Here is a 15,153-nt window from a genome sequence, read left to right as displayed (position 1 = left end):
CAGCAGACTGGCTCCCTGGAAAACTGGAAGCATTGCTGGACACTGCTTAACAAAGCTTAGCACTTCACTGGGAACTAGTCAAAGAGGCCACAGCACGTTATAACACATTTAAGTCTCTCCCAAGATTAACGCAAAAGACTTGTAAATAAAGACCTGCAAGATGCGTGCACTAGTGTTAGCTGGTGTTTTTCTTCCGACTCTTTATTTCTCAGTAGCCAAGTGAAATTTCTGCCTTTAAAATAAGTTTCTAGGCCTCAAAATGCATAGGTCGTGCTTGAGCCCCTTAAAAGATTCAAAATGTTGACTAAGCACTCCAATAAACTAGTCAAGTTGGTTGAAAACTGTAATATATGTACCTTCCCAAATTCTTTGAATATTTATGAACTTTTTGTTGAGATGTATGTGCTTACCTTGGTACTGAATTAGAAATAAAAAGCTTGGTAGCTTCTTCCCAAACAAAACTGAACACTTACGGAGATGATTATCTACCACTTTGAAATACCAGAGAAAAATAAAACTGGTTTTTGCTAAAAAAAAAATCAATTAACTATTTTATTTAACTACTAAGCCATCCATTGGTGGATTAGAAAGCAACAAACTTTTGTCAAATTTCGTTAACACATTTGCTTTTTTTAATTTTTTAGAATATAGTCTACATCTGGATTAAAAAAGTTTTAAATAAATTTAAGACACATAACAACAGTGGAACCCTTCATCATTCTATGTACAACACAGATAGAATGTCAGTTGGTTCCATTTCGGGTAAGTCCACTTTCTCATAATAACATTACTTTCACTGAGTGGCACGCTTCGTACGAGCTGGCACAGTGCCAGCTTACACACTTTGAGGGGGTGGCGTGAAAAGGATGGGATAGGGGTACCACAGGACAACTCTACAGTGTAACAGAAAATCATTAATAAAGTAGTACCGGTTACCGACAGACAGTGCTGTTTGTGCGCTTATCACAATGGAATCGCCGAAGTTTCAGAGCGAGGAGATTGGAAATACTTAAGACGGGGCCACGGTTACAAAAAGAAATAGTGCAAACAGGAAAACTGATGCAACCCTAGCAGCGCTGCGGCCTCCACCAGCCCAACGGCAGGGCGGCGGGAGGCTGTGCGCCCGCCCCGCCTTCCCTAGCGCCCAACTCCAGGCTCCCAAATGTGGCAACCCAGCGCCGCGCCCTGGAATGGCCCTTTCTCGGCCCTTCTCCTCCGGAAAGAACAGAAAAGAAACTCCAGGAAAAGCACAGACTGAATGCAGGGCGTCAACTCAGTCCTATTCCCACCAAAGTAGAACACAGCCCCCTCATTCCCCCTCCCCACCCCCGCGGGAGAGAGGGAAGTCCTTGAGCACTACCCCACCTCTTTTGCCACCGCTTTCCTCTCCTCTCCCCAAAGAAGCCCCCTCCTCCATGCAGCCCTGCCGCGTCCCCTGTACGTACGCAGCCCCCCAACTTTGCAGTTTGCCCATCGTGCCCTAGAGCCAGAAAGAAAATAGCTTTGAGGAAAGAGAGGGTGAGAGATGGGGCCGGGAAGGGTGCTGGGCAGCCGCGGGCAACCCGCCTCAGTGCCCCCAATTGCTGAAGCCGATCTCCTGCTTGTATCTATTAGTGAGGATGTTGGCTTTGCGCGTGAGTTTGGAGAGCACAGTGTGCAGCCCGCGCAGGTGGTAGTGGAACTGCTGTTCCAGGTCCTCCTCGCCGGCGTCCGCGCCCTCCAGGTGGCTCAGGTCCACCAGGATGTCCTTGGACTTCCAGGCGCTCCCCTCCTCGCTCCCCGCCGCCGGCGGCGGCTGCTGCAGGACCCCCCACTCGATGTCGTTGCGGATGGACTTGAGCAGCACGTAGTGGCTGTACATGTCCCGGGAGGGCGCGAAAAAGCTGCCGTTGCCGCCGCCCGCGCCGGGGGCCGGGGGCTTGCGCTCCTCCAGGCAGCCGCCACTGCCGCCTACCTCCACGCCGACGCCGTTGTCCAGCCCGGGCTCGGCCAGTGGCACGTCGCGCAGCAGGCTGGGCACCATCACCGTCTGGTCCATGTTGTTCACGGCGCCGATGAAGCGATTCATGGCGTTAAAGAGCGAGTGCTTCTGGTTGTAGGTGTCGCAAACCTGCATCATGGTGGCCGCGCGGGCGCCGAAGCACAGGGACGCAGGGGCACGGGATGGCCGGCCGGGGCGAGGGGCTGTACGCCTTTCACGCGCTCTCTGAGGCCCGCGCCGGGGGCCTGGCTACAGCCGGTGCGGCGGGATTCCCGGCTTCCTCCGCCCTCTCCAACTCTCGTCTAGATCGAAGCCCGGCCCCGCGGGAAGCACGACTTCTCCTGGCTCTGGCGTCCGGAAGCTCGCGATATCGGCGCGTGGTCTCTGGGTCGAGCCCTGGCCTGGTTGGGAGACGGGGACGAAAGAGCAGATTATTCACGCGGCTAGACTGCCCGGCGCCCCCACCCGCGCGCACCTCCCTCCCTGGTTACAGCTTGTCTGGGACGCCTCCCGGGTGACTCCCAGCAGGAGTCCCACCTCCTCGCCCCCCGCCCAGGGCCGCGGAGAAAAGGAGGGGGTGCTCCCCACTCCCGTCTCCCTCCGCAAAGCCTGAGTCCAAGCACCCACGCTGACGGGGCAGAGGTGGGGCGGGGGCACGCACTTCCTCCGGCGCCTCGAGATCCCCTGCTGCTGGGTAACTCAGTGTTCTCGCTGCTGGCTGCTGCTGCCTGCGGACGCTGCTGCGGTCAGTGGCCGAACTGTGACTGCGGGCGGTGGTGGTGGCGTCGGCCCCCTACCCATCCCAGGTGCTCAATTTATAGAGCCCCGGAAAGGTGTCGCCGGCGCTCAGGGCCACTCGCCGTGTCTCCTCCTCCCGCCTCCCCGGTAGCGCGGAGATAAAAGGCCCGAGCTGGGGATGACCGCGAGTAACACTCCAGGCCCTTTCTACAGCGGGGGCGGGGCGCGCCGGGCCAGCCCCGCCTCTCGCCTGATACCCGGGCGGAGGGAGGGCGCAGTAGCAGGGCAGGGCAGGGCAGAGGAGGGACAGAACAGCCGCACCCAGCCATCGCCGAGTGCAGAGCAGGCCAGCTTGGGGGGAGGGCCAGGCACAGTGCGGGTAAAGAAGGTGCCGGCGTCCGGTCCCGCAAGAGGGCGGGCTGGAGTGCGGGGGGATGGGTGCGCCTCGCTCACGCTCCCAGGGTGGGATGACCGAAGTGCTGGCGCCCAGGTTGTAAAGTGAGGCCCCCAACCCCGCATCTATGCTGGCAGTGGCCCGGAAACTACCGATCCAGTTTATTAATAGCCGTCGGGGAAGAGGGACCCGCAGCAGCAGCAACTCCATCCCAAGACTCTTACGTAAGAAGGGTGACTGGGCATGCCGGGTGCACGTGGACGCGTGGTGCTCCCGCCGTGGCCCTGGCCTTGGCCAGCTGCTGGGGGAGGGGGACCTCAGAGGCTTTTGTCTCCCTGCTGGCGATGTCTTTCCCAATATTTCCTGTAACAGACTTTGCCAGGGATGAAGAGCGACCCACAATCGGATCTGCACATTTTTCCAAGAGATCAGATGTGACAATGCGGTGAAGCAGCCAAATTCCTGACTTTTGTCCAAGTCCCGCTACTCAGAGATCCCAGGCCCCAGGCCCTGTGGCCTTTTGGCTGCCAAAGGGCCAGGAGAGAGTGACAGTAGGTAGGTCCGGTGTTGGGTGTCCTTAATCATTTAACAGAAAAGGGGGGAGGTGTCCAATTTTTTTTTTGGAGGGGAGTTTGAAATGTACCTTTCCAAAAATAGTTCTTAAAACGCAAGGTCATTTAATAGGCCCTAAACTAGGTACCAAATCGCTGGATTTAACTTTTAAGAGCCTTGCACCTTCAATTTCACTTTGAGACTCCAAACCACAGCCTGTTTTCATTTTTGTTTCACCATCTCAATCCCCATGCCATGTCTGTCCTTCATACACCAGCCTTCTCCAACAGTCCTACAGATAATTCAAGAAGACTCAAGTTTCTAATTTTGAATCTCTTTTCTCCAAAACCTTTCAGGGGTGCTTTTAGTACACTGTTTTTTCACAGGACAAAAAGTGCCAAAAGGGAGAAGCACATAATAAGAGGTTTATTTTTTCCCTGTTTCTTTCACCTTAATAATATATATTTAATTTTTTCCCACAGCAAACCATCTTCCTAATTGTCTTTTGAATGAAACTGTGACTTGGTGTGACAAGGGCTGGACAGGAGTCAGTGACTTATGGAGACAGAGCTCAGCCTGGGGAGCCCCCTTCCCAGGGCTTATTAGCTCTGCCAGATCATAGCCCTTGTTTTCTTATCTAGAAAAACTGGAATCATGTTACCTGCTCAACCTATCAGGGGCTTTGGGAGAATCAATGGAAAGGAAAATATAGAGCAAAAAAAGCATTATATAAATTTCAAGCATTAAAATAATCTCACTCCCCTCTTTACACACGTGGAGACTTGCAAACTTTTCCAGCCCCAGTTTCCTTATCAATAAAATGGAGCTTATCCCATGGGCTGTGCCAGATTTGGGGTGAATAAGATAATAGATGTACAAATTATGTAAATACAAAGTACTTTACAAAGATGAAATTGTACTTTATGTAGGATCTTATCATAGTCTAAAGGTGTTTATGTGAAGAGTCAGAAACCTTAAAATGTGGAAATGGTCTATGATGATCCACAGACCCTCCCCCCATTGCTTCAGCAACCGGCAAGTACAAAATAGTCCAGCTTGATTTTAAGCCCTATGTGCAATGACATACAAAAAACATTGCAAGAAGTAATCTCGGAAAAAACCACACACACATCCAGTTTCCAACAACTGATTCTCTATAAATTAAAACGTATTTTGTCTCCCATGACAGACCCTCTGGATATTTTAAGTCCGTATACCTCTGATGAAAACTTGGTATTCAAATCTGAGTTACAAAATGCCGGGATCCTGCCTCTTTTCTTCCCAGTTTCAGCAAAGTGTGATAATGACTCGCAGAAAACGGAAATTCAAGTGATCTAGCAAAGGGATCCCAGCAAAAAAAGCCCAGCTTGGGAGAAAGCCCCTAATGCCTTCTTTTTGGCCTCCACTCCTCCCCGGTCTGTTTCCTTCCTTCTTCTGGTGTCGAGGTCACTCTCCATCCCCCAGCTTCTTGACTCCTGTTCTTTCACATTTCTTAAACACTATAAGAAAAAGATGGCTCATGCACCTGCTTGCAAAACTTCCCAAACCGGGCCTTCTCGGCTCCCGCAGGGCCGGAAGAACAACTCACGCCCACCCGGGTAACTCCTGAACGGAAAGGTCCGGAGCCAGAGCTCCAGGCCCTTGGAATCACCCCACCACCGCCCCTCCGGCTTCAGCCAATCAGGTGCCGTCAAGGAATATTATGCAAATAAGCCTTCGTGCCCCAGCCAGTCAGGAGCCACGGCCCCCTCCCCCCAGCGTCCTCTTTCACCCCAGCCGAGCCGAAGTGGCGGCGGCGTCTCTGGCAACCGGAGCGCCGCCAATTTCCCCCTCCACTTACGCCTGGAAAAAAAAATTGGTTCCTTGGGGTCACCTGGGAGGGGAGCGGGCGGGTCTGGCCCGGCCGGAGGCGAAGAGCCTCTGCGGTTGCCCTAGGCGCTTTCCCAGTTACAATCCGGAACAGGCTGGAGATGCTGAGCAACCTGCCCAGGCCTCATTTTGCCTCTGGAAAACAGAAGTCGTCTGGTGAGCAAACAACTTTTGAGTACTTTTTGCAGGCCAGCAGGCTCCAGGCCTCTGGTCCCTGCTTCCTCTCCAATACGCTAAATTCTCAGTAAAAGCTTTGTCTGGTGTCTGGCACCCACCCCACTTCTTGGTCCACAGCTCCAACTCTGGAGCTTAGTTCAGATTAATTCCCACATTTACCTTCTTACTTCAGCAACCATAACATCACGTTTTGCTGGTCCGTCTCCCAAAAATCGTTCACAAATGACCCCTTCTGTGTCCTTTGGATAGTTCCGGGAAAGATGGCATTTAAAGTAACCAGAAATTCCTAAACAAAATACAGAACAACAGTAAACTGGTCAAAGAAGGCACATTGGAGAAATAAGAGATTTAGAAATAAGAGCTGGTGGGAGGGTGGTATCCTTGAAAAGCTAGAAACCAGCCCAACTCAAGATAGTGGAGACTCTGGATTACTTTGAGGTAGAAATTAGAAGGAACCACTTCATGCTAAGTGTCATAGAAATATGACAATCAGACTGTCTTGTTAAAGGCCATGTAGTCCAGCCATCCACTTGTGCTGAAATTGCTCACAACATCCCCACCAAGTGGTCACCCTGGCCCACATTCTTGTAATTTCCATCTTCTAGGTTAGTTCTCCCATCTTGGAGCCCTCTGGGAGGCCATGCAACACACCGTCAGATACCAATAGATAGGGTCTCCAATCCACTATTTTTCAAGCCAGCTATTCCAAGTTCCTGCAGCAGTTTTTCGTGGTCTCTCTGGAGTTGCTCATCCATCCTGCTCACTGTCTCCAGAAGTAGCTCCACTTTGCTTGTAAGTGTGGCACCTGGAATTCATTCAAGCACCATTTTTTCTAGGACAGAATGGAGTGGCGTGGCCACCTATTTTACTGTAAATGGTAACTTTTCTAGATCATATTGATTGCACACAAGTGCTTGGAACTTAAACATGTTAACACATTTTAACTTCACAACAACCCTGAGAAGGAAGTAAGGATCACAGAGTTTAAGTAGCCAAAGTAGCAGAACTGGGATTTGACCTAGTTTGCTGATGCCGGAACCAGTGTTCCTTCTACTACCCAATAAATATCTATTTCTTACAATGCTGCCTACTATTTAAATGGACTTCTTTTAACTGCTACATCCATATGCAGCTGGTTAACAAAATTCTATGTATCCCGTTCTTTTTTTTTTTTTAAATTGCAGTATAGTTGATTTACAATGTTGTGTTAGTTTCAGGTGTACAGCAAAGTGATTCAGTTATACGTGTATATATGTTCCTTTTCAGGTTCTTTTCCCTTATAGGTTATTACAAAATATTGAGCAGAGTTCCCTGTGCTATACAGTAGGTCCTTGTTGGTTATCTGTTTTATATATAGTAGTGTGTATCTGTTAACTCCAAACTTCTAATTTATCCCTCCTCCCCCCTTTCCCCTTTGGTAACCATAAATTTGTTTTCTATGTCTGTGGGTCTATTTCTGTTTTGTAAATAAGTTCATTTGTATCATTTGTTTTTCAGATTCCACATATAAGCGATATCATAAGATATTTGTCTTTCTCTGGCTAACTTCACTTAGTATGATAATCTCTGGGTCCATCCATGTTGCTGCAAATGGCATTATTTCATTCTTTTTAATGGCTGAGTAATATTCCATCGTATATATGTACCACATCGTCTTTACCATTCATCTGCCAACGGATGTTTAGGTTGCTTCCATGACTTGGCTATTGTCAATAGAGCTGCAATGAACATTGGGGTGCATGTATCTTTTCAAATTATGGTTTCCTCTGCTTTTATGCCCAGGAGTGGGATTGCTGGATCATATGGTAATTCTATTTTTAGTTTTTTAAGGAACCTCCATACTGTTCTCCATAGTGGCTGTACCAGTTTACATTCCCACCAACAGTGTAGGAGGGTTTCTGTTTTCCACATCCTCTCCAGCATTTATTATTTGTAGACTTTTTGTTGATGGCCATTCTGACCAGTGTGAGCTGATACCTCATTGTAGTTTTGATTTGCATTTCTCTAATAATTAGCGATGTTGAGCATTTTTTCATGTGCCTGTTAGCCATCTGTATGTCTTCTTTGGAGAAATGTCTGTTTAGATCTTCTGCCCATTTTTTGATTGGGTTGTTTGTTTTTTTGATATTGAGCTATATGAGTTGCTTGTATATTTTGGAAATTAATCCCTTGTCGGTCACGTTGTTTGCAAATATTATCTCCCATCATATAGGTTGTCTTTTCGCTTTGTTTAGCGTTTCCTTTGCTGTGCAAAAGCTTTTAAGTTTAATTAGGTCCCATTTGTTTATTTTTGTTTTTATTTCCATTACTCTAGGAGACGGATCCAAAAAGATATTGCTGCAATTTATGTCAGAGTGTTCTGCCTATGTTTTCCTCTAGGAGTTTTGTAGTATCTGGTCTTACTTTTAGGTCTTTAACCCCTTTTGTGTTTTTGTATATGGTGTTAGAGAATGTTCTAATTTCATTCTTTTACATGTAGTTGTCCAGTTCTCTGTATCCCATTTCTTGAGCAGGGCAGATCTTTTTGGACCAAAGTACAGAACTTTTAATTTATCTTACTTAAACTTTATCTCATTAGATTTAGCCCATTACTTCAGCCTGTTTCAATATTTTAGGTCCTAACTCGGTGCTCTAATGTATTTGAGTCTTACCCATGCATTTGATAACTATCCTACATATTCATCCAAGTTATTGATAATTTACAGGCAGCACTGGCTGGGCAAAGGGCAAAGTACTTTGGAACATTTGGAAAGCTTCTTCAGCTTGATATCAGCCCATTAATTAGCATCTTTTATTAATTAATTAGCACCTTTTGGCGTATGTTGTTTCAGCCAGCTATGAATCATGTTAACTGTATAATCATCTAGCCTATATTTTTCTTCTTGACCACAGAATATTATGAGAGGCCTTGCTAAATGCCTTGCTAGAGTCCCAAGTTAATGGCCAGTTTTTCTTTTATGGAACCGGGAAGAAGGGCATTTTTGTCATCTGCCACGGAAGAGCCACTGTCACATGATACAAAAATGCAGAAATCGCATCAGAATATTCCAAGTTAAAATTGTAGGGGGTGGTATTTAATCTCAATATAATCGTCATTATGGGAAACACCCTCATGAAGATTTAGTTGGGAGAAGATAGGAAGATGCTAAAACCTGGGAATATGGCAGTAGTGAGTCTGCTGGCCTCCAACCTTAAGCTTTCAGGTTCTGGCATGTCTGAATATGTTGTGGTTAGCATTTTGTCCCAATCTTATTTTTAAAAAGCCTCTTTATTATTTTTTTGACTTTTTATGTTATATTGGAGTATAGCCGATTAACAATGTTTTGATAGTTTCAAGTGCACAGCATAGCGACTCAGCCATACGTATACATGTATCCATTCTCCCCCAGACTCCCCTCCCATCCAGGCTGCCACATAACATTGAGCAGAGTTCCCTGTAAAATACAGTAGGTCCTTGTTGGTTATCCTTTTTAAATATAGCAGTGTGTACATGTCAATCCCAAGCTCCCTAACTATCCCTTCCCCCCACCCTCCCCCCCATCCACCGTAACCATAAGATCATTCTCTAAGTCTGTGAGACCGTTTCTGTCTTGTAAATACGTTCATTTGTATCATTTCTTTTTAGATTCTGCATATAAGCGATATCATACGATATTTCTCTTTGTTTTACAATTAGTAGAAATTTGGAAACAAATTCATGTGTACACCATTAATAAGCAACTTTGTCATAATTATCATGGTTATAATTGTCGTTTTGTTCCTGGAAGAATATTAGACAGGGAAACGTTTTCCATCTTTAAGACACAGAACGTCTCGTGTAATTTCATTTTGTGCCAAATGGGTGATTGCTTGGCTGGAAGTAGAAAGTGTTTGTGGCACAGCGTTCAGTCAGCAATATTTATCAAAAATGTTTATTTGGGGCTACACAGTATCTTTAGAAACGACTTACTTGGTTTCTATTGGAGGGGCTCAAATATCATTACAATCCTGATTTAAACTATAGATGAGAGACTTCCCTGGTGGCGCAGTGGTTAAGAATCCGCCTGCCAAATGCAGGGCACACAGGTTCCATCCCTGGTTGGGGAAGATCCCACATGCCGCAGAGCACCTAAGCCCGTGCACCACAACTACTGAGCCTGCACTCTAGAGCCTGCGAGCCACAACTACTGAGCCCGTGTGCCATGGCTACTGAAGCCCGTGCGCCATGTCTACTGAAGCCCGTGCGCCTAGAGCCCATGCTCCGCAACAAGAGAAGCCACCGCAATGAGAAGCCCGCGCACAGCAACTAGAGAACGCCCACACACAGCAATGAAGACCCAACGCAGCCAAAAATAAATAAATAAATAAAATAAATTAAAAAAAAAAAACTATAAGTGGAAATGCTGAGGTGATTCACATAGTAATTAGATTTTGGTTTTAGAAAGAACAATATTTACTTAACAAAAAGTCTATAAGAGAAAAAATGAACAACGTTGCTGTGTATGAAAACTTCTCTCTCTCATTTAGTCTCCTTCATTAGCATATTATCTAAATCACTGGGGCTTTGGATTCAGAATCCAGAATATTACAAATTGAAGATTCTTAGGAATCTATGAAGTATTAAATTAAGAAATTCTAATGTGGGTTTAGGGTTTGTTCATTCCCTCCTGTTTTTTCATTTAGTTTCAGACACCATGTTCAGCTTCGTTAGCTCCAGATTGAAGCAAACTGATGCCGCTAAGAATGACCATTTCAGCTGCTTTTATAAATGTCACTCTTGACCTATTCTAGGGACCAGACCTCTGTGCATTCAACCAGTTGGTTCAAGTACTTTGCATTTCTTTGTACCATTTGTGTAATTCCTCCAAAGCTGGAAAATAGAGTGCTTGGGTTATTACTATCTAATGTCATGTTTACTCAAAATTCTATTTTTTATTTATTCAAGCATAAGGTATTAATTTGCCTTCCTTCTAGAACACAATTCTTAACCTATCTTCCAGACAGAAACAGTCTCCTCTCCCCTCCCCTCCCCTCCCTCCCTGCTCCTACCCCCCTCCTCTTTCTCTCCCCACAACAGGAGTATGATGTACTCCCAAGTTTCGAACTATTTTGGAATCCTTCTTTGATCCATTCCAAACGATGAGGTGTGCAAGGAGGCCAAGTTCACCTACAAGATATTGTATATGATGGTATAATATCAATAAGTCAGCCACAGAAAAAATTAAACCCACCACACATTGCAAAGTAAGTGATTAATTCCAAAATGATGACTGCATTCTTATTAAGGCCATAGAAACATCCAAGTAAATTTGTGTTTCAATACCAAAATTAGGTAGAAATAAGTTTTCTCTAACAAACATTCTATCTACTTGAGAGGGTGGAGGTGTCAGATCACATAGTGTAACGGAAAGAGCAAAGCTTCTGGAGTCAGACCCATCTCCATCTCCCACCCCACAACCCCCAGGTGTAAGTCACTCCTCTGCCACTTCCTAGCCTGTGGGCTCAGAGGAGACACATACCCTCTGTAAGCCTCAGTTTCCTCACCTTGCAGAGTTAATGGAAGCATTAAAGATGAAGTATGCACCTTATAGAATATCAAGCATATGGTAGGCTGTTAATATGTCACCTGGCTATGATATATTTTCACTGTATATTGTATTAGTCTATATCATGAGGCTGTATATGAGAATTGTGAATGACAAGAAACGCCTGTATTTTCTTGTAGCTCATCTATCTTTTGTAATGTGAAGCATTGTTTGGGGCCTTGGACCTCTTCCGCTTTCAAGTTTTGGGGATACATGATGTCTTTTTCTTTCTTTTCTCCCCCCCCTCCCCCCTCCCTCCCCTCTTTCTTTCTTTTTCTTTCCTTCTCTCTTTTCTTTTCTTTCCTTCCTTCCTTGCTTCCTTCATTCCTTCCTTCTTTCCTTTCTTGTCAGTTCTGTCACTATGCTTTCTCTCAGCACACATTCTTTTTTTTGCTTTTTTTTTTAAAAAGAAATTTATTTGTTTTTATTTTTGGCTGCGTTGGGTCTTCGTTGCTGTGCATGTGCTCTCTCTAGTTGTGGCAAGCGGGGGCTACTCTTCTTTGCAGTACGCGGACTTCTCATTGTCGTGGCTTCTCTTGTTGCAGAGCATGGGCTCTAGGGACGTGGGCTTCAGTAGTTGTGGTGTGTGGGCTTAGTTGCTTCGCGGCGTGTGGGATCTTACTGGGCCAGGGCTCGAACCCGTGTCCCCTGCATTGGCAGGCGGATTCCTAACCACTGTGCCACCACGGAAGCCCTCAGCACACATTCTTAAAACAGTTCACAAATTCCTCATCATACATAACGTGAACATTTACAACATTCATGGTTTAAATCTCTCAAACTTATTTAGCCAGGAAAGGTAGTATTTGAAGAACAAATAATTTAAAGAGAAATCATAAATGAAAGGAGGAGAGGAAGTTAGCCATGCAGATAGCTGGGGGAAAAGCAGGGCAAACGGGGAAACAGCCAGTGCAAAGGCCTTGAGGCAGAGGCCTGCTTGAAATATTCACGGAATGACAAAGAGGCCAGTGTAGCAGTAGCAGGTAGAGTAAAGGGCAGAGTGTTAGGTGATGAGATCCGAAAGGCAATGGGATCAGATCACAGAGGGATTTGTAAGCTGTTTTAAAGACTTTAGCTCTTAGTGGAGGAAGAGGTGTCATTGGAGTGTTTTGAGCAAAAGCACGACGTGCTTTGATTTACATATGAAAAGAACCCTGTATTATTCTCTGGGTTGAGAATAGTCTCCAGAGGAGCAAGGGTGGAAGCTAGATGGGCAGTTAGAAGACCACTGAAATCATCCAGGAGAGAGATGAAAGTGGCTTAGACAAAGATGGCAGTGGTGAGATGTGGTTGTGTTCTAGGTATATTTAAAAAGTTGAGCCAGTAAAATCTGCTGATGGATTGCATTTAGGTGTCAGAAAAAAAGATAATCAAGGAAGACAAGTTTTTGATCCAAGCAACCAAAAAGAGCTAACACTGAAATGGGAAAGAGTCCTGGCAGAGCATGTTTGAATGAGAGGATCAAGAATCCAATTTTAGGGGCTTCCCTGGTGGCGCAGTGGTTGAGAGTCCGCCTGCCGATGTAGGGGACGCGGGTTCGTGCCCTGGTCCGGGAAGATGCCACGTGCTGCAGAGCGGCTGGGCCCGTGAGCCATGGCCGCTGAGCCTGCGCGTCCGGAGCCTGTGCTCCGCAACGGGAGAGGCCACATCAGTGAGAGGCCCGCATACCGCAAAAAAAAAGAATCCAGTTTTAAACATGTTAATTTCAAGATACATATTATACTTCAAGCAGAGACACTGCATTGGTGGTCAGATATCAGCGTTGAATCACAGTGTTTTTTAAGTGCTGCCCCAAATTCTAGTTTTCATAAGAGTGCAATGGATCAAAAAGGTTTTGATTATAAAAAATCCAGCACCAACAGCCACACCATCTTTCTTGTTCCCTTCACGGGCTACCTTCCCCAGAGTTGCCTAAGCATCTCTGTCACCGCCTTTTCACTCCTCAACCCACTCCACTCTGGCTTCCAGAGCCATCACTCCACAGAAATTGCTTTTGCTGGTGCTACTAGTCACTGTCTATATGGTGCAAAGCAAGTTTTCAGTTCTCCTGCTACTTGATGTTGTCAGCACTTGACACTGCCGACCACATCCTCATTGGACTGTGCTCTTTCCTCAGCTTCTATGTTTTCCTCTTTTCTCTCTTGCTTAGTCTCCATTGCTAGTTTATCCTTCTCTACCCAGTCTTTAAATGTTGGAGTTCATAAGGACTCCCTCTTAGATCCTGTTCTCTTCTCCCCTTGTTCTTTTGCCCTGGGCATTGCCATGGTGTCAAATGTCGTCCATATGTGGTTGACTCAAAAATATGTGTCTCGGGGCTTCCCTGGTGGCGCAGTGGTTAAGAATCCGCCTGCCAGTGCAGGGGACACGGGTTCGAGCCCTGGTCGGGGAGGATCCCACATGCCGCGGAGCAACTGAGCATGTGCGCCACAGCTACTGAGCCTGTGCTCTAGAGCCCGTGCTCCTCAAAGAGAGAGGCCACCGCAGTGAGAGGCCCGCGCACCACAATGAAGGGTAGCCCCCGCTCGCCACAACTAGAGAAAGCTTGCATGCAGCAACGAAGACCCAACTCAGCCAGAAATAAATAAATAAAATAAATAAATTGAAAAAAGATGTGTCTCTAGCCGAGACCCCTCTTCTTAGCCTCTGACCCATATATTCACCCCATTTCTCCACAGTCGTGCCTCCCAGGCATCTCAAACTCAACATGTCCAAAACCATACTTTCACCTCTGCCAAGCCTGCTTCCCTTAAGTATCACGTTTCTCATGAAATGGCACCATTATCCAGCCAGTTAGTTATATATGCCAGAAACTTGGAAGTTGCCCTGGACATCCTTCTATTCTTCATCCTTCACATCCAGTTAGTCACAAAATCCTAAACATATCTCAGATCTGTCACCTTCAGCTCCCTGGCTTTGTGTTTGGCTGGCTCATTCTTGTCTTTCCGATCTAGACTCAAGGGTCTTCTCTAATCACCCTACCTAAGACAAATCTCTCTCAGCTGCTCCATATCCCAGCCCTGTGGAGCTGCTCCTCTGAGCACTGGGATGCTAGCAGCAGCTGGCAGGACCCCTCTACAAAGGTCTGAGCAGCAACTTCTTGGGGCCTCTTGTCTGACCTCTTAGGTTTGAGTAATGCCAACCTCTCCTTTCTTGTTCCCCCAACCTTATGAGTGGCAGCTGCTTCTTACAGCTATTATCTCTGCACTTCCTCAATTTTGCCTTTTTGTTCTTTCAGCCCTCCACCACCTGTGTAATTAAATTCCAATGTTAAAACCTCTCTGTTAAAATACCTAGGGCAGTTTCTGTTTTCTTGGATGGGCCTTACTGACACAACAACTTTGGTTATGAGTCCATTTGGGGTTTTTTAATCTTTAGTCATTTTTAATACTTTTTATCTGCCTGGAAAATTATCCATTTTATCAACAGAGTTGTGTAAAGTATTTTCTTCTAGTTCTATCAGGATCCCCTGTTTCTATGATAATAAACCTAATCTCATTTGTAGATTTTTGTATTCATTCTCATAGTCATCCTTTTTTCTCATTTAGGCCATTTAGCTTTTTGTCCCCTTTCTGAAGAAACAACTGCTTTTGAATTGATTTATGAATTCTGTCATTTTTTAAAATTTACTATATATATATTTTTTAACATCTTCATTGGAGTATAATTGCTTTACAATGGTGTGTTAGTTTCTGCTTTATAGCAAAGTGAATCAGCTATATGTATACTGATATCCCCATATCCCCTCCCTCTTGCGTCTCCCTCCCATCCTTCCTATCCCACCTCTCTAGGTGGTCACAAAGCACAGAGCTGATCTCCGTGTGCTGTGCGGCTGCTTCCCACTAGCTATCTATTTTACATTTGGTAGTATATATATGTCC

At 45.9% G+C, this 15,153-nt stretch overlaps 1 protein-coding gene across 1 annotated transcript; it reads right to left on the bottom strand.

Moving 5' to 3' along the window:
- Positions 1–609: 609 nt before the first annotated feature.
- MID1IP1 (MID1 interacting protein 1) lies at positions 610–2,889 on the bottom strand. Its single transcript, XM_029241534.1, has 2 exons — positions 2,643–2,889; positions 610–2,382 (listed from the first exon to the last, which is right to left on the bottom strand). Exon 2 carries the CDS (start codon positions 2,117–2,119, stop codon positions 1,568–1,570), a length of 552 nt encoding a protein of 183 aa, XP_029097367.1. The 5' UTR covers positions 2,120–2,382; positions 2,643–2,889; the 3' UTR covers positions 610–1,567.
- Positions 2,890–15,153: the final 12,264 nt, after the last annotated feature.

The sequence above is a fragment of the Monodon monoceros genome, unplaced genomic scaffold (assembly GCF_005190385.1).
Source record: "Monodon monoceros isolate NGI ecotype Baffin Bay Population unplaced genomic scaffold, NGI_Narwhal_1 Super_Scaffold_22, whole genome shotgun sequence".
NCBI lineage: Eukaryota > Metazoa > Chordata > Mammalia > Artiodactyla > Monodontidae > Monodon > Monodon monoceros.
The sequence above is the reverse complement of the archived record's forward strand: the minus strand, read 5'-3'. Positions and strand labels throughout refer to the sequence as shown.

Excerpts from the sequence above, each read along its gene's own strand:
- MID1IP1 (XM_029241534.1), bottom strand. The coding sequence starts at position 2,119 with ATGATGCAGGTTTGCGACACCTACAACCAGAAGCACTCGCTCTTTAAC.